Here is a 20476-nt window from a genome sequence, read left to right as displayed (position 1 = left end):
TAAACATCCAATACAAAAAAGTGCCAATCTAAATATTCTGGAGCACTGTAAACATTAAGTATTGCTTTTAAAATGTGCAAAATAAACATCCAGTCCAACACAGTACACAATAACCAATTCTACTCATTCCAGTGAGTGACTAACAGTTGTAATGAAGAAAGGTTAGCATGTCTACGCTCAGAAGGGGTCGATGTGGCTGGAACTGAGAGGTAATTAGCCTTCACCTCAAACCAGGACTGCGAGCAGGCTGAGCTGCAGTTTAAGTTTCTAGAAGGTCAACGGGCTCATAGTGATGTTACTAGTAGTTGACTGGGAGGTGTTTATTATCTTTTGGGGAGAGTCCGCTGCCTGATGCTCACCTGCTATAGGGATGTGCGTATCGATCCTGTGGTATCGATATATCGATACTCACACGCTACTCATTTGGCATCACTTTTCTGAAAAAAGTATCGATATAAACCAAAAAACGGCGTGTGGGGGGTGCAAGCATCACTTTCAGATGTTTTTAATGACTTACTTAACTTACTATGTGCTGGGACACCCCCTGTACCTGGCAGAGTATAGAGCTGGCCCAGTCACGTGACAGGAGACAGCGAATGAGCATCGTCACAAGCAACACACACACAGCCAGCCGACAGCGATGCAGCCAGGCATATCCAGTGTTGTCCATTTGTTGACTTAAAACAGGCATTGTTTTTTTTTTTTTTTAGTAATGTTTACTGAATATTTTTGTGTGGAGTTTGCATGTTCTCCCCGTGACTGCGTGGGTTCCCTCCGGGTACTCCGGCTTCCTCCCACCTCCAAAGACATGCACCTGGGGATAGGTTGATTGGCAACACTAAATTGGCCCTAGTGTGTGAATGTTGTCTGTCTATCTGTGTTGGCCCTGCGATGAGGTGGCGACTTGTCCAGGGTGTACCCCGTCTTCCGCCCGATTGTAGCTGAGATAGGCTCCAGCGCCCACCGCGACCCCGAAGGGAATAAGTGGTAGAAAATGGATGGATGTTTAAATGATTATCCTAAATTCAAATAATTTCCACACAGGGGAATTCACTGTTAGTTGAAAATTGCTTGAGTATTTAAAACAAGATAAGAAAGAGATACAATTTGGAGATTCTTCATCTTTGCATTACAGTTTTATTTTTTTCCAAGAAAATCTTGAATATATGATTGAATGTGATTTTGGTTTTAATCTGTGACATGATTTCTTACATTTCGAAAACATTAGCCTATTTCATATTTCATTAATTGCTAATTATATCACAAACTTTAAAAAATAACTGCAGCTTCTTGCAATTCGGATTTGACTGTTAATTGGAAAGCCCTAATATTTATTATTATTATATATAATATATACCGTAATTTCCGGACTATAAGCCGCTACTTTTTCCCCTCGTTCTGGTCCCTGCGGCTTATACAAGGGTGCGGCTTATTTACGGCTTGTTCTTCTCCGACACAGACGAAGAGGATTTCAGTGGTTTTAGTACGCAGGAAGAAGACGATGACACAATGATTAAAGACTGACTTTTCATATACCGGTAGGCTGGTTATTTTGATAACGTACAGGTGAGCACTTTGTATTACTTTGCACCGTTGTATTATTTGTACTCTGCACGAATGCTGTTCGCCATGTCAAAGATGTGAAAGTTTGATTGAATGATTGAAAGATTTATTGTTAATAAATGGGACGCTTTGCGTTCCCAAACAGTCATCTCTGTCCCGACAATCCCCTCCGTGGTAGCAGGAACCCCAATATACTACGGTAATTACACATCAAAACCCTGCGGCTTATAGTCGGGTGCGGCTTATATATGGAGCAATCTGTATTTTCCCCTAAATTTAGCTGGTGCGGCTTATAGTCAGGTGCGGCTTATAGTCCGGAAATTACGGTAGTTATTATTATATATAATTAATTTATTTTTCATATTTGTTATTTATTTTAATTTTACTTTTATTATATATTGACCATAATAAATGTGGTATAAATGGTCTGTATTTGTCTTGTGATTTGTCTTAAATAACAATAGTAATAATATTTTTGACTGACAAAAAATTGCCAATAAGAAATTATTGGTATCGGTATCGATGAAAATGCAAGAAAAAGTATCGGTATCGTATCGAATCCTAAAAGTGTGGTATCGCCCATCCCTAACCTGCTAATCACCTATCTGCTCCACGCTGAAGCGCTGACTACATGCGCTCTGAATACGCACTGCTGATTGGCTGGTAACGCTCTGAATACGCACTGCTGATTGGCTGGTAGAGCTTTCTGTGTACCAATCAGATGGTGTGTGGGTGGGACAATGTTGCGTGCTGAGACAGAGGCAGAAGGCGCAAAGCAGCTTGTTAAGACTTTAGCAGCTAAAGTTAGCTTTAGCTTAGAAACTCGTTCGGTACACCCCCGTACCGAAACGGTTCAATACAAAACACGTACCGTTACACCCCTAGCAGATACAAATGACACATTCATGTTTTTGTGTAATGATTACAATGTATGCTAACGCGGACGATTGCCTAGTTGATGGTTGATGGTTTTCTTTTCAAATGTTCGTTCATAGCCGTTGTGCTGCTATGATAGGCCATTTCCGCTCGACAGTGTGCATACAACAACATTATTAGGCCGTGTATTGAAATACTCCCACACTTTTGACGACTTTGGCGTGCTTTTTCCCCCTCGCTCGCACAGTCTGCTTTGCGCTCCGCCATGACGGTAGTGTGACGTAAATATGTGACGCGTAGACGCACAAAAACGGCATCGACGTGTTTACATAACCGATGACGTCGACGCGTCGTTTCAGCCTTAGATAGACTCCAGACCCCCTGTGACCACGAAAGGGACAAACGGTAGAAAATGGATGCATGGATATTCCCAAACATCTTTGACAATCAAAGCATGATCTTAACAATCAACATTTTGTGTTATATATGCGTGAAGCTGGTATCTAAAGTGCAGCTCCTCCTCTGAATGCAAGTGCTCCTAAAGCAGGAGTAGAAATTCTGTATTTCTACAACATACAAAATCTGGCAAGACACCAACACACAGTAGGCCTTTTTTATTTATTTATTGTCATTAAATTGTGTTTGTCCTTTTGTGTTGAGCTGTTAAAAAAAGCATAATGTTTAAAACACATTTCATTAAAGCAAATTCATTATTTGTTCATTGTGTTAAAACTTGAAAATTATCTGTCTAGAGTACACTTAAAGGCCTACTGAAACCCACTACTACCGACCATGCAGTCTGATAGTTTATATATGAATGATGAAATCTTAATATTGAAACACATGCCAATACGGCCGGGTTAACTTATAAAGTGCAATTTTAAAATTCCCGCCACACTTCCGGTTGAAAAACTCCTTTGGATATGATTTATGCGCGTGATGTCACAAAATCCACGGAAGTGGTTGTACCCCATCGACCCGATACAAAAACCTCTTGTTTTCTTCGACAAAATTCCACAGTATTCTGGACATCTGTGTTGGTGAATCTTTTGCAATTTGTTTAATGAACAATGGGGGCTGCAAAGAAGAACGTTGTAGGTGGGATCGATCGGTGTATTAGCGGCTAAGTACAATACTTACAGCAACACAACAAGGACTACTTACTACGCCTAGCCGATGCTTGCCGCCAAACCCACGGATGAAGTCCTTTGTCGCGCTGTCGATCGCTGGAACGCAGGTGAGCACGGCTGTTGATGGGAAGATGAGGGCTGGCTGGCGTAGGTGGAGCATTAATGTTTTTATCATAGTTCTGTGAGGTCCGGTTGCTAAGTTGCTAAATTAGCCTTAGCGTCGTTAGCAACAGCATTGTTAAGCCTTACCAGGCTGAGAATTTTTAACCGTGTAGTTACATGTACATGGTTTAATAGTATTGTTGATCTTCTGTCTATCCTTCCAGTCAGGGGTTTATTTCTTTTGTTTCTATCTTCATTTGAGAACGATGCTATCACGTTACCTCAGTAGCTAAGTGTGTCACCGATGTATTGTCGTGGAGATAAAAGTCACTTTAAATGTCCATTTCACGTGCTCGACTCTCATTTTCAAGAGGATATAGTATCCGAGGTGATTTAAAATACAAATCTGTGATCCACAATAGAAAAGGAGAGAATGTGGAATCCAATGAGCCAGCTTGTACCTAAGTTACGGTCAGAGCGAAAAAAGATACGTCCATCACTCAATCAATCAATCATCAATCAATGTTTATTTATATAGCCCTAAATCACAAGTGTCTCAAAGGGCTGCACAAGCCACAACGACATCCTCGGTACAGAGCCCACATACGGGCAAGGAAAAACTCACCCCAGTGGGACGTCGGTGAATGACTATGAGAAACCTTGGAGAGGACCGCATATGTGGGTAACCCCCCCCCCCCCCTCTAGGGGAGACCGAAAGCAATGGATGTCGAGTGGGTCTGACATAATATTGTGAAAGTCCAGTCCACAGTGGATCCAACACATCAGCGAGAGTCCAGTCCATAGTGGGGCCAGCAGGAAACCGTCCCGAGCGGAGACGGGTCAGCAGCGCAGAGATGTCCCCAACCGATGCACAGGCTAGTGGTCCACCCGGGGTCCCGACTCTGGACAGCCAGCACTTCATCCATGGCCACCGGACCTATGCAACTCCCCCTCCCAAGGGACAGGGGAGAAGAGGAGAGAAGAAAAGAAACGGCAGATCAACTGGTCTAAAAAGGGGGGTCTATTTAAAGGCTAGATTATACAAATGAGTTTTAAGATGGGACTTAAATGCTTCTACTGAGGTAGCATCTCTAACTGTTACCGGGAGGGCATTCCAGAGTACTGGAGCCCGAATAGAAAACGCTCTATAGCCCGCAGACTTTTTTTTGGCTCTGGGAATCACTAATAAGCCGGAGTTCTTTGAACGCATATTTCTTGTCGGGACATATGGTACAATACAATCGGCGAGATAGGCTGGAGCTAAACCGTGTAGTATTTTATACGTAAGTAGTAAAACCTTAAAGTCGCAACTTAAGTGCACAGGAAGCCAGTGCAAGTGAGCCAGTATAGGCGTAATATGATCAAACTTTCTTGTTTTTGTCAAAAGTCTAGCAGCCGCATTTTGTACCAACTGTAATCTTTTAATGCTAGACATAGGGAGACCCGAAAATAATACGTTACAGTAATCGAGAAGAGACGTAACGAACGCATGAATAATGATCTCAGCGTCGCCAGTGGACAAGATGGAACGAATTTTAGCGATATTACGGAGATGAAAGAAGGCCGTTTTAGTAACACTCTTAATGTGTGACTCAAACGAGAGAGTTGGGTCGAAGATAATGCCCAGATTCTTTACCGAGTCGCCTTGTGTAATTGTTTGGTTGTCAAATGTTAAGGTGGTATTATTAAATATATGTCGGTGTCTAGCAGGACCGACAATCAGCATTTCCGTTTTCTCTAGTGCCTCTCTAGTCCTTCACTGTAACGTTCCTCATCTACGAATCTTTCATCCTCGCTCAAATTAATGGGGTAATCGTCGCTTTGTCGCTCCGAATCTCTCGCTCCATTGTAAACAACGGGGAATTGTGAGGAATACTAGCTCCTGTGACGTCACGCTACTTCCGGTACAGGCAAGGCTTTTTTTTTATCAGCGAGCAAAAGTTGCGAACTTTATCGTCGATTTTCTCTACTAAATCCTTTCAGCAAAAATATGGCAATATCGCGAAATGATCGAGTATGACACATAGAATGGATCTGCTATTCCCGTTTAAATTAAAAAAAATAATTTCAGTAGGCCTTTAATAATGATGAAAAAATATATATATCTGCAATTATCGCAATTAATTTTGAGTCAGCTATGAACAAAATGTGATTAATCGCAATAAATATTTTAAGCGTTTGACAGCCCTAGTATGTATGTATATATACAGTATATGTGTATGTATATATATATATATATATATATATATATATATATATATATATATATATATATATATATATATATAATGTATATACATATATTAGGGGTGTGGGGAAAAATAGATTCGAATTCGAATCGCGATTCTCACGTTGTGCGATTCAGAATCGATTCTCATTTTTAAAAAATCTATTTTTATTTTATTTTATTTTTTTATATATTTTTTTTTTAATTAATCAATACAACAAAACAATACACAGCAATACCATAACAATGCAATCCAATTCCAAAACCAAACCCAACCCAGCAACACTCAGAACTGCAATAAACAGAGCAATTGAGAGGAGACACAAACACGACACAGGACAAACCAAAAGTAGTGAAACAAAAATGATTATTATCAACAACAGTATCAATATTAGTTACAATTTCAACATATCAGTGATTAAAAATCCCTCATTGACATTATCATTAGACATTTATAAAAAAAAATGTAAAAAAATAACAATAGTGTCACAGTGGCTTACACTTGCATCACATCTCATAAGCTTGACAACACACTGGATCCAATATTTTCACAAAGATAAAATAAGTCATATTTTTGGTTCATTTAATAGTTAAAACAAATTTACATTATTGCAATCAGTTGATAAAACATTGTCCTTTACAATTATAAACACTTTTTACAAAAATCTACTACTCTGCTTGCATGTCAGCAGACTGGGGTAGATCCTGCTGAAATCCTATGTATTGAATGAATAGAGAATCCTTTTGAATCTTGGCAAAAATCTTAGCCACACTATTATCAAATGTAATAGGAAAATTAATTCATACTGACCAAACTGGCTTCATGGAAGGTCGACAATCTTTAGACAATACAAGGAAATTGTTTAATGTTATTTACTATGCTAGAATTCTCCCTTATCCCACAGCAGTATGTACTGTTGATGCGGAGAAGGCATTCGACCGCATAAAAAATTGTCATTTTTGTTTTGCACATTACGTAAATTTGGATTTGGAGATAATTGTATACAATGGATTAAGATGCTTTATACAAGGCCCATGGCATCAGTCAAAACCAATAATCATATTTCAGAACCTTTTTCTTTAAAAAGAGGAGTAAAACAGGGATTTCCTGCATCTGGATTATTATTTAATTTGGTTATTGAACCCTTAGCTGCAAAAATAAGAAGTGAAAATAATATTCATGTTATAAAAATTGGCTCTCAGTATAATAAGCTATCGATGTATTGTGACGACATAATTCTCTACCTGTCACATGTTAACTCCTCTCTACACTATATCAATAATGTAATTACTGAATATGGCTGTTTATCAGGGTATAAAGTCAATTGGGACAAATGTGAAATATTACCACTTAACACTGCAAGAAATCACAAGTTCAGAACTCCAAAATTGGGTTTGGTTTTGAAATTGTATTGCATTATTATGGTATTGTTGTGTATTGTTTTCATTTAAAAAAAAAAAAAAATCGTTTTTGAATCGAGAATCATGTTGAATTGAAAAAAAAAATCGATTTTGAATCGAATCGTGACCCCAAGAATCGATTCTGAATCGAATCGTGGGACACCCAAAGATTCCCAGCCCTAATATATATATATATATATATATATATATATATATATATATATATATATATATATATATATATATATATATATATATATATATATATATATATATATATATATATATATATATATATATACGTATACGTATGTATGTATATATGTATATATATATATACATATATATGTATGTATATATGTATGTATATATGTATATATATATATACATATATATGTATGTATATATGTATGTATATATGTATATATATATATATGTATGTATGTATATATATATATATGTGTGTGTATATATATATGTGTGTGTATATATATATATATATGTGTGTGTATATATATATATATGTATATATATATATATATATATATATATATACATGTGTATATATATATATATATATATATACATATATATATATATGTGTGTGTGTGTGTGTGTGTGTGTGTGTGTGTGTGTGTGTGTGTGTGTGTGTGTGTGTGTGTGTGTGTGTGTGTGTGTGTGTGTGTGTGTGTGTGTGTGTGTGTGTTTGTGTGTTATTTTTTGGAGGAAAGATGTGTCCTTGTGAATGTTGTGCAAAATATACATTTAAAAAAAGTTCAGTTTTATACTGCTAACATAATAATGACCGTTATTATCCCTGTAAGGGCACTATTTCTGGAACAGTCCATATCTTGACTCTTGTTAGATTGTGCAGGTGAAAGTGTATTAATTGTGTATTTATTATGTTTTCGTTGATGTTTTTGTACGTACAGGTTTATAACCTCGGAACAGGAATAGGCTACTCGGTCCTCCAGATGGTAGATGCTGTGAAGAAGGCATCAGGGAAGGAAGTAAGTACCGGCTTTTGATGAAGTAATTAATTGATTATTGATAGTACAATACATGAGAGTTGTGTGAGCTGAAGATGACAGATGATCTTTCTGTAGGTTCCCTACAAGATCGCCCCTCGTAGAGAAGGAGACGTAGCATCGTGCTACGCTGACCCTCGCCTGGCTGAGAAGGAGCTCGGCTGGAAGGCTGACTTTGAACTGGAGAGAATGTGTAATTTATCTCATCGTCCTTCAGCAAAATAAGTAGATTTTCAAAAGTAGTACACATTTGCCTGATATTATTTTGTACCTGATTGCACATAGGTGAAGATCTGTGGCGCTGGCAGTCGATGAACCCTACCGGATTTTCCAAAACGGCAGCGTCTGGTTGCTAAGGCCAAAACCCACAATCCGCTTGTACAGTATCATGTAAAAAAGCATTAAGGGAAATAAAATGCTTTATTTTTTACCTATTTTTTAACCCTTTATTGGGTAATGAACCATATTACATAAGTGGGTGTCAAAATAGACTACCTCCTAGATTTCTATGCAAATCATCAAAAAATCATGACAATAAGGCCAAATATATTTTGTATTACTTTGACACATGTGTATGATTAAAGAAAAAGGTAATAAATATGAGACTCCCCTAAGAAATAGTTACTGTAGGTAAAAAATGTAGTCGTGCATAGGCACACTCAGGAGGGACAACGAAAGGAAGACTTCCCTGATTGCAATGTGCCAAACAAAATAATAGTCATCGCCAAAGAAGTGAACTCATACATCACAAACATGCTCAGAAAGGAAAGCGTTGGTTAGAGCCGCTCAACTACTGCAGCCATCATCAAGGAGAAAGAGGATTTGGTACACATGATATCGGTTCTTCTTCTATGAAATCAACAGTGATAACTTTCTTCTTTTTTAAATGCTGTTTGTTTAAAGTTTTGATTTGTATATTTTCATTACTGGGCAGCACAGAGGTAGAGGGTTTAGTGTGTCTGCCTCACAATACGAAGGTCCTGGGTTCGATCCTGCGCTCGGGATCTTTCTGTGTGGAGTTTGCATGTTCTCCCTGTGACTGCATGGGTTCCCTCCGGGTACGCCGTCTTCCTCCCACTTCCAAAGACATGCACCTGGGGATAGGTTGATTGGCAACACTAAATTGGCCCTAGTGTGTGAATGTGACTGTGAATGTTGTCTATCTGTGTTGGCCCTGCGATGAGGTGGCGACTTGTCCAGGGTGTACCCCGCTTTCCACCCGATTGTAGCTGAGATAGGCTCCAGCACCCCCTGCCACTCTGAAAGGGATAAGTGGTAGAAAATGGATGGATGGATATTTTCATTACTGGTTTTTAATGTTCTCAATGTCTTTTGTTTACAGTGTATATAACTTAGGTTCTGACTTGCACACACTAAAAATGCATCTAAGGCATTTAACTTGTTTGTAAATCGAAGACCTCCTATAGCAGGGGTATTTAACAAATAGGTTTTAGGGGCCATATTTCCAGTAAGCTAAGGACTGGGGTGCCGCACTTTAAACAGAACTCACGGGCCACCAGTTGAATAGCCCAAAAGATGAAAAAGAGAAGACCTAAAATGGAACCATGAGGAACACTATCATATAACTAATGAAGTTCAATAAATGAATACTGACTGCATCTGAAATAAACAAGCTACGGCCACACCTTAGGTACCATTTTTATTCGTAATGTGAATCATGTTACTCCCAAAAAAGGGTGTCTTAAGAAACGCCTCTGTTATGTGAATCACAAGTTAGGACCCCAGTGTTCTATGTTTGCTAGCAAAATTAAAATGCCAATGCAAGGATCTGTCAATGTATAAACGCTGACCCTCTATACCAGTGGTCCCCAATCTTGTTGTAGCTGCGGACCGGTCAATGCTTGAAAATTTGGTGGGTGGGGGGGGGGGGGGGGGGGGGGGTGTATTTAAAAAATAAAAAAAAAAATTTTTTTTTTTTTTTTGCCCCATAAAGAAATACAATCATGTGTGTTTACGGACTGTATACCTGCAGCTGTATTGATCTATAATGATATATAATGTATATATTGTGTTTTTTATGTTGATTTAATTTTTAAAAAATATATATATATATATATATATTTGATTTCTTGTGCGGCCCGGTACCAATCGGTCCGGCCCGGTGGTTGGGGACCACTGCTCTATACAACAGGAGCAATCTTGTGTTTTTTGGAATTTGCTGCAAAAATGTCTTTGTCCCAAGTTTCTTACTGAACTCTTGGGGGTGGTATGGTGTCAACCCAGGACAGATTTGGCCCCCACCCTGCCAGTTGAATAGCCATTTCCTGCAGCTTATCATGTTTGTTATCCTGACATTTTTTAGAGTGTGAGTCTGTTTCCCCTATATCAAATATATTGATTTCCACAATTGTGAAAATATACTGTAAATTAAATAAAGGATGGTTTCAAATATATGTTTGAGTTGTATTTGAAGTGCACTATAAATTAAGTATTGCTTTGGGGATTATTTTCCCTAACACATGTCTGTTATTTTACTCTTTGCAATCACTAGTGCAAATTCAAGAAAAATGACACAAATGTGCTAAAAAAAGTATTTTTTAGGCATCGTTGAAAGTTAGCAAATAAGTTCATGCGTTCATCTGCAAGGGGCCCAACCATAGCGGGGCGCTGGGGCTTTAAATGGCTCCTTGAACCCTCGGGCACCCAGTTAATAAAACACCCACGTCAGCACAGCGCTCCTGTCTCTCTTGCCGGGTTTCGGTCTTTAGGGCTGAGCAGGAAGTGGCTGACTGTGGACCCTGGACGAGAGGAAAAGGCAAGAAAAAAGGCTACAGGGAATTAGAAAAATGGATATGGTGACGGATGTGGGGGTGAATAGGCTCTATCGGGCGTCGGGTGAATCCAACCACCAGTGAGTATCGATGGGTTTTATGGCGGGGATTAGGCGAGGGGCGTAAGCGGGTCTTGGCGATTGCTCGCGCCGGGAGAGAGGCGATGCGTTCGGGCACGCGAGGAGAATCCTCCCCGCTATTCTCGCTATGCTCCGGACCTCCAGCGAGAAGTGACTGAAGGGGAGGGAATCCGCTTGGATAAAAAAAAACGGGTGTTTCACCACGTCTATCATTTAAGTGGATGTATTGCGAATAATTATGCATTAGATATCACTTGGTTGTGTTCTGAGGTGTCTTTATTTTCCATTGTGTGCTGGTCGGAGCCTGAAGTGGGCGTCGCTCCAGGACACTGGGCTGCTCTGGTACGCTGCTGCCCGCTTTACCCTGGCAGGACTCACACGGTGCTCTGTAGCTTAAACGGGAATATAAATATATAAATTAAATGTATTTTGTTAGCTATTCGGGACACCCTGGTGCGTTGCAGGCGGGTGGTTAATAATGTCCGACTGTATCGCGTCATTAAAACTGAATGCGTGTCGTACTCGACATGAGGATGGGAAAATAGGTTACTGTTAAAAGACAAAAAAAAGTATAAACGGGGTTTACAGTTATTTAAAGCTGACTGGTGCCAATGTGCTATTTTATCTTCCTAAGGGGGGATTTGTGTGTTTGTAGCATCCGATTTTCGACGTGTTCCCTGTCTCCAATAAGGGTGATTACACGGATTTGTCACCCGAAGCTCCCTGACTGGTATCGGGTGTAGCCCAGTAGAGGAGGTGCTTTGATTGACTGCCGCTTGAGCCAATAGGAGTAAAGGACAGGCTTCAGTGGGCGGAGCGTTTGCCGGGTTGAGTGCAACGAGATAGAAATATACTTCTTTACTCTGTGCACACCTGAATTCACACATTCTACTCAGTCGGTGCACACATGCCGACCTAATGTCATCTTATAGAGAACTGTCTGTACAACATTTACCGTTGTTAGGCCTATTTTTAAAAAAAATCTTAAACCCCCCTAAATGATTTGGTGTGATTTTTATTTATTTATTTTAAATTGCGGAAAAAATATAATATATATATGAGTTAGTTAGTTAGTTTATTATTTCTACGGTCAGTGGTCAACAAAATAAACAAAACAGTTTTACATTCAAAATGCAGAGGACAAATTTCACCACATCTAGTGTGTGTGTGACAATCATTGGTACTTTAATCTTAATAAATTGACAATTTTACAGACCAAAAGGGTTTAGGCTGAAGTTGAGCACTTATTTCGCCTAACCCTATAAACAATCTCAACAACAAGATGAGCTTCATAGAAATATGCAATTTCCTTTACACAACATAATATAAATACACCTTGTACACAACATAAACACTGTTCAAATATATACACAGTTAAGACATAGACAAACAGTTGTGAAATATCCCTGTACACGTGTTGGTTAAACATTTATACGAATAATATACTATATACAAACATAATAATATAATACTATATACAAACACTTATACTTCCATTATTATGTATATCCCATTATTTAGTTGTTTAATTAACATTGATCATAATATTAATTACTGGTGTTGATTCAAGAGTGATATATTTTTCTAAGACATTGGTTTTAAAGTTTGTTTAAAATGTGTGAATTCAATTAAATAATAATTATTAATAATCCAAGTAATTAATGACTATGATTATAATACTATATATATATGAGTTCAAATAAATAATAATTCTTAACAATCATAGTAATTACTGACTATGATTATAAATCATTTGAAGACCCTTTGTCAGCGCTTATTATCCAACCCAATCCGTTCATCAGTAACGCCCGCTTTACTATACTGAAAATCCAGTCCACGTTTTCACTGTTCCCTTAGCAAGGTCGAGCCAGACCACAGTCGCATGTCCTGTAGTGTTTATGGAAGTAAACTCGAAGTAAACATGCTTCAATTTTAGTCGTCTCAGTACTGGCACATTTGTGACTATTTCAAGGATTCTGTGCAATCAAAGTCAAAATTGTCTGAATGAGGAGAAGATTATGAAAGAAGATGTCTTGCGCAGTTTGGGGGACACTTGCCTCAAAGTCACTAAGAAGAGTGTGTTGGGTACAGTGGTGGAACATTGAGTAACGTGACTTCCTAAAACATTATTTTCGCCGGTTTCTGCTAATTTGTCAAGTATTTCTTTTGTTATTGTCTATTTCGGTGAATAATACTAATCAATAATAAATATCATAAGTGTCCTCAGTATTCGCCATTATGCGACCGGAGCGCGGGAGAGTTCACACTTAGGTCGCATCATAACACTATCTGATTTATTTGTAATATAAAAGTCATAATCATATTGTCTATAATATTGCTGACAGAAAAATAACTTCCATACCGTATGACAAGCAGCATAGGTGTGCTACTTAAACCTAATTGATGTAGTTTACTTTTTAAATACACTAATGGTGCAACTGGACACACCCTTAGTGATGTAACCTAGGATAACAGGGGGTTTCGGGTCTTTCAACAATCATCCCCCTCCCCTAGGCGACCCAGCTAGGGTTGATCAGGCCTCAGCCTGTGTCCAGGTAGCGCTACTAGTACTGCCATACATGCCACGCCTCTCTTTGGACCCCGACTTAAACAAGTTGAAAAACTTATTCGGGTGTTACCATTTAGTGGTCAATTGTACGGAATATGTACTTCACTGTGCAACCTACTAATAAAAGTCTCAATCAATCAATCCCCTCCTGATCCACAGCCACCTTGATGCCACTTCTGCTGCATCTGTGGCTAACTTCATGGCCCTTTGCTGGCTGGCCCCTGTGATGCCAAGCATTCTGTAGGCCCTGCAGAGGGATTTGCCCACAAACCCTCTACATCCCACTTCAACGGGCCGGCACATCGCTCGCCACCCATTGCTCCGACACTCCTCCATCTTCATCAAACTGGAGCCACTCTTTCTCCTTGCTAGCTTGGGGCCACTTTACCCGATGATGTTCTGATGTCCTGTGTGCATCTGGTGGTTGCATCACCTGGAGGCTCCGGGCACTGTGGGGTGACTCCGAGCTTGGCTCCTCCTGCGTCTCACCAGGCGTAGTTCCTGTGCGCTGTGATTCTACCACCTTCTGCATACACTTCATCCTGGCCTGGTGGATCCGCAGGCCATGTCGGTTCTTGCATACCTTCCCACATATGCATTCCATAGTCGTCGTCGTGTTTCCATTGCCATGTGTCGTCATCCTTTGATCCGTCCAGTGGGACTCTCTTCCGCTCCCCTCTCGGGAATCCCTGGGGGTATATTTCCTGTAGGTCGATTCGTAGCTTGTTGTGGGTTCCTTCCTCGCAGAAGGTGCAGCTCGGGATGCTACCCCTCACTGCCCCGGTGCCGTCTTTCCGGGCTGTCCGCTGCCTCTCCAGCTGTCACCAATCTGTACTTGGTGGTCAACCAGACTGTTCCTGGTAGTCACTGGTTGTCCCAGAAAAGCAACTTTTTAAATACACCAGTGGTGCAACTGGACACATCCTCAGTGATGTAACCTAGGATCAATCATTAAGAGCCTTAGTGTTATTTTAGAGTAGTTTTTTGGGGGCTCTGAAAACTGGATGGACTGACAGATTAATATTCAACAAGGTAGAGTTCTATGGGTGTTTTTTATTTTCACTTTTGTCGTTTCACCATAAATGGCAGGTTATTGTGAAAGTCCATATTGCCTTGAATTTGACGCTTGTGGTCTAAATGTCTTAAATTACCATTACAGTAATAACAGGAAACTAACAATATTGCTTTTCAACCATTTCCATTTCTTCAGTATTTGCTGAGTAATTATAATACAGTAACAACAAGTTGTAAGCCAAAAAAATATTGCAAGTGTAAAATTTTAAATCAAAGAGGTTGTGCACAGACAACATATCTTTGGGTGGACATCCAGCCCCTGTTTTCCAGGCAAGAACGTCTTTCCACCAGAACCTCCTCTGTTTTTAGGTCAACTCTGTAGTGTTGTGCAAATTTGTTTACACTGCTATCATCTGTGCAACATTTCCTTGTTTGCAAGTTGCCTGCAAGCTTTTCAATGCAACAACACTGTCCTTATGTATTTGGGCCATCTCATGCTTACTAAAGATGACTGAAGCTTTTTTACACATCCACTTTCAACCATTTAGATTTATTCAGTGTTGTGTAATTCTAATACTGAGCCAAAAAGTTGTGAGCGAAAATATCTTGCAAGTGCAAAACTTTTTTGCTTGTGCGTCCAACTGGAGCCTATAGTGTCCAGCTGCTTTGGTGCAGGTAGCTGGTCCACAACTTAAACTGAGCCAGGGTCATGAAAGGCAGCTATGTGAATCACTACATTACCAACGGGCTTTTGTAATGTTAGAATAGTTTTTTTCTGTCATTTAAATATGTAAGTCATAAAAAAAGACGTCAAAAATGTTCATATGAAATTAATATAGCCGTGAAAGTTCAATAATAAGTTTGCTTGAATCATCAATCAATCAATCAATCAATTGAATTGAGGATGTCCAAGACTACATAAAGTGGAAAAGGGATATGATTTATTAAGTTTTCCTTCTTCCTACTCCTTTTCGGGCATGTGAAGAGAAATTAAATTAAAAAATATAATGTGTCATGTTGAAATTGCATACATGTTCAAAATCAACTTCAACCTGTACACCTGTTATCCAAAATACAAAACAACTCGTTCCACATGAAACAAGTACTGGCACTGTAAAAGATGTCATTTAAAAAAAGAAAACACGGAATATAAAAAGGCAATATCACAATATTTTTTGTGACAGTTCTTTCAACTTCCGATGCAATGTTTTTCACCACTTATGGAGTAGAGCGGCATCGGATGTCTGTTACCTTGTGCTTGTTCCATGGTTGGTCTGGCTCCTTAAATTGTACGTGGTGCTCACACATGAAGTCGTTAATGAGGGTTCCGTTGATGAGGCTGAACTTGTCATATGCATTGTGGTGTCCTGCAGGCAGCCTCAGAGATGGTTCAACACGGCCGACATCACAGTGGCTCACCAGACCAGCCTGCTCAAGCAGCTCAACCAGCAGAGGCGTCAGGAGCTCTTCTGCGATTGCAGCGTGCTGGTGGAGGGCCACCTCTTCAGGGCCCACCGCAACGTCCTGTTCGCCAGCAGCGGCTACTTCCGCATGCTGCTGTCCCAGGCGCCAGACGGCATGTCGGAGTCTGTGAACGCCACCTTCGATGTCTTCAGCCCTGAGACCTTCACCGTCATCCTGGATTTCATCTACTCGGGCCAGCTGGACCTGTCCAGTCACAACGTGATTGAGGTGATGTCTGCGGCCAGTTACCTGCAGATGAACAACGTTATCAACTACTGCAAGAACTTCATTAAGTCCTCTTTGGACATCAGTGCGAAAGACGAAGACAGCGATCGTTGCCACAGCTTGTCAGAGACGTGCAGCTTTACCAGTGGCGCAGGAGAGGACGCTGGAGAGCAGCAGCAGCAGCATGCAGACCCTCGTTCAGTCAGTCCACCTCCAGCACTTTGGACCAGGGACAGCTCCAGGTCCCAATCTAGCTACATAGGGAAGGACTTGGAGCAGGACATTTCAACATCAGCCTTGAAGACAAGCCCTAACAGTCCTGCTAATGAGCTTAACACAGACTTAGAGGACCCCCAAGACCCTCTGTACACATTACCCGTGTCTGAGCGGCGGCGTTCCAGAGGAGCAAATAAGAGGAAGGCGTCCAACAACACCCGTTCGAACCAGAATGAGGACCTGGACATCCAGGAAGCGAGGACACAGAAGGCGGAGAAGGCGGAGGAACTTTACAACAATTTACCGCCTATTGTGGGTGTTATTGGACACTTTAACAAAGGTGAGCAGATACACAAATCCAGGGATTGACCAAAATAAATTTTTTATCGTTTTTATTTATTTATTTTTATTTTTTTTACAGAGTCCAACCCCATAATGCGCTTCAAATGCCCCTTCTGCACACACACGGTGAAAAGGAAGGCAGACCTTAAGCGCCACTTGCGATGCCACACGGGCGAGAGGCCGTATCCCTGCCAGGCCTGCAATAAGCGCTTCACTCGCCTGGAACATCTACGCAGCCACTTTGAGACGGTACGCACACCTATGAACTTAAAGGGGTCCTATCATGCGAAACCAACTTTTCTTACCTGTTGGTACCTGTTTTGTGTATTTGGGATCCCCATAAGTCCCGGAAATTTGATATCAAACTATGGAGGCATGGCGGAGATATTTATAAAACCATCTTGCCTTCTTCCAAACTTGCTACAACATGGAATCTGAGACTTTAGTGACGTATTTTGCCTTAGTTATGTCAGCGGATATCTCCATGTATGGTAGAGGTTTACCCGAAGAGCTTTGTGCGAGCCTGCCATTTTCATCTAGTTGTAGTCTAACACTGTAGTCAATAAATTCCTACTTTTTCTCTATTCTCTTGTTGTGGGGCAGACTGGCTCACACATGCACATGCATATTTCGTTGTTCCATCCATCCATTTTCTACCGCTTGTCCCGTTCGGGGTCGCAAGGGGTGCCGGAGCCTATCTCAGCTACATTTGGGCGGAAGGCGGGCCATTTCTAATACAAAGCAGCGTATTGTTCTAACTTATATCTGTCGCTAAAAATTACAACTTGGCTGAAGGGGTGGAGACGCAGTTGAAGTACAGGCAGATAAATAAGATGGCCCACAAAATGGCGCATCCTGAAGAGATGGTCAGAAAGCGACTTGAAGATTGTCTGCAAATCAAAATCTATGCACAATTTTGACCAAAGAACCACCATCCCATGTTATGCAGACCACAAGGAAGTGTTTTAAAAGAAAATCATTATATGACTCCTGTAAAGCCTATGCTACAACATTTAAGCCCTAAATCAGGCATTTTCGAGTATAGAAGTGGCTAAATGAAGTAAACATATTTATATAACAGTTGTTTTGGTCACTAGTGGAGACCAAACCAATCGCAGCGCACTGTTCAGTATCGTGGCCACTGACTGGCCTCAGAAAGCTTTACTAAATTGCAGTGCTATTTAACTGCAGGCCCAGAACAACAACATACTGGCCCTCGAGTTCAGTTCATAACTTGGGAGACAAACATTTTTGTAGCTAATTCCTAAAACACTAAAGTGCTCCTGTGGACAAATGTAAGCACTTGCATTGACATTTTACCTTGCTAGCAGACACTGGGGTCCAAACGTGTGATTTACATACCTGAAGTGTTTCTCAGTGCCTTTAAGTACTCTCTTTTTTGGCAGGTACACATTTTTATCGTAATGTGATTCATGTAACCAAGGTGTTGTAGCTTGTTTACTTCAGATTCAGCCAGTAATCATTTGTTCAAGTTAGTTAATTATACTAGTAGTGTTCCTCAAGGTTCCATTTTCGGTCCTCTCCTTTTCATCATTTTGGCTATTCAACTGGTTGCTCACAAGTTCAGTTTGAAAAACTTGTGAAAGACTCACATTTTTGCATCAAAATGTCTACTGTAGAGAACACTGATTCTATATACAAAATCAGACTAATAGTGAAGGAAGAAGTCCTGCCTCAAAAACAATTTACTTGAATATCCCTGCTGTATTGGATGAAAAAAGTGTGAAGGTGACCAAAAGGTGTTATTTCATGTCGAGAGAGAACCAATAATGTCGAAAAATATATTTATAAGATAGTAAACTTTTTTATGCTTAGGTTATGAAAATATTAAATTTATAATTAATGATTAATACTTTGCAGAAATATATATATTGCGGTCATGTCCCGAGCCAGTTAACAGCGAAGAACGAGGAACGACTGTATTCATATCGTAAACATGGAATGGTTAGTCCGCTTCACGCTTGCACTCAAAAGAAGAGAACAAGAAAAGAAGGTATTCCACTGGTATTCCATTTAGCCTCCTCTTCTACTGATGTTTTTATTGCTGGAATTGTACCTCGAGCTGAGTTGAGGTGTTCCAAGAACAGTTAGTTATCTAACAAAAAGAAAAAAATTGATGTTGTGGAAAAATGACTGCCAGATTCTTTTTCAGGAGCAGAAAAATACATAAAAATAACTTGTTGGTGAAATTTGGGTCATCTGGATGCTATGGGTCCTTTCCATCTGACCTCTGTCATCTCGTTGTCAGATCCATCAAGCCAGGAAGCTGGTGTGCAGAAAGTGCAAGTGTCCGGTGACCGAGGCGACGGGCCACGTGGTCTGCGAGGGCACACGGCGCTTCCGCATGTGCGCCACATGCATCCAGGAAGTGGGCTGCGACAGCATGCCCATGGACAGTCTGGAAGAAACCAACGAGGAGCCGGCTCTGTTGCTGGGCGTGGATGGTGAGGAGGAGGAGAGTAACAGGGCCTGGGTGGCAACGGACGACGATGACCTGGCGGAGGACTCGGGGGCTGACCTCATCATTCAACAAGTGGATGACAGCGATGAGGAGCTGCAGTGATAGTGGACCAAAGTGTGTGTGTGTTTGCGTTAGAGTGTGTGTGCAGAGGCATGTGCAAATATTGACTGTTGGTGAGCATGTTCAAGCCATACCTGAGAATGTGTGCTTCAAATATGTTTATACTTTTACTATTTGAGTTTACTATGATATTATCCTGTAGGGCTGAGACTTTATTTTATACTTTTGTGACAGGTTTTATCACATATATGCAGTATCCAAAGCATGCATCTTGTGTGTTTCCCTTGCTTTGTTTAGGTGTTATAATATGATATTGTTTCATATAATGGGAACCTTTTTGCTTTTAACAGCTTTGGCAAAATTTGGCACTTGAGGAATGAACAATGGAGGACTGAATGATTTTCAATGTCTTGCTCATTTTATTCACTTAAATATGCACTATGCTGTAAAGCCAATTATAATTTATTTCTTCTTTTTTACTTTTGGACACATTAAAGATATTTTTCTAGACCTTAATGAGTAGAAATGTCATCCTCAATCAACTAAAATCCATGAGAACCTAAAACCAGGTGTGTTCGAAGAGCAAAGTACTTTTTTTATTGTCCTTTGGCAACACAAGATTAACTAAAGGCCTAAGTGGCCACATGTGTGGACAGCACCTTTTAGCTCTTATTTCCAAAATTGTGTGCACTACTGAATTGGGGTCTTATGCTGACATATGGACACTTATACTGCTATTTGGTGGTGTCAGAAGAGTATAACATACAATGGAATTTGGAAAAAAAAGTGTAAAAATAAAAATGTGCATGTCACTACACATGAAGTACACGTTTGTGTACTTACGGACTAAGTACATCATATTAAAAGATGATTTTTAGTTTTTATTCTAATTAGGGTCCAATAAG

The 20476-nt window shown here is 40.1% G+C and overlaps 2 protein-coding genes across 5 annotated transcripts in view; both read left to right on the top strand.

The window, feature by feature from the left end:
• Window positions 1-8761, top strand: part of gale (UDP-galactose-4-epimerase) — a 20171-nt gene extending 11410 nt beyond the window's left edge. For all 4 annotated transcript variants that reach the window (XM_062040505.1, XM_062040504.1, XM_062040503.1 and 1 more), the window contains 3 exons: window positions 8232-8309; window positions 8406-8520; window positions 8613-8761. In XM_062040505.1, the coding sequence (XP_061896489.1) occupies window positions 8232-8309; window positions 8406-8520; window positions 8613-8683 (264 nt within the window). In that variant the 3' untranslated portion in view covers window positions 8684-8761. The remainder of the gene's footprint in view (window positions 1-8231; window positions 8310-8405; window positions 8521-8612) is intronic.
• Window positions 8762-11021: 2260 nt separating this feature from the next.
• zbtb8a (zinc finger and BTB domain containing 8A) lies at window positions 11022-20087 on the top strand. The gene is made up of 4 exons (XM_062040501.1): window positions 11022-11199; window positions 16156-17027; window positions 17109-17278; window positions 19299-20087. The coding sequence occupies exons 1-4, from the start codon at window positions 11135-11137 to the stop codon at window positions 19611-19613; spliced, it is 1422 nt and encodes a 473-aa protein (XP_061896485.1). The 5' UTR covers window positions 11022-11134; the 3' UTR covers window positions 19614-20087.
• Window positions 20088-20476: the final 389 nt, after the last annotated feature.

This window comes from Entelurus aequoreus, linkage group LG03 (genome assembly GCF_033978785.1).
Source record: "Entelurus aequoreus isolate RoL-2023_Sb linkage group LG03, RoL_Eaeq_v1.1, whole genome shotgun sequence".
NCBI classification, from domain to species: Eukaryota; Metazoa; Chordata; class Actinopteri; order Syngnathiformes; family Syngnathidae; genus Entelurus; species Entelurus aequoreus.
This window is presented reverse-complemented; position numbering and strand designations above follow the sequence as displayed.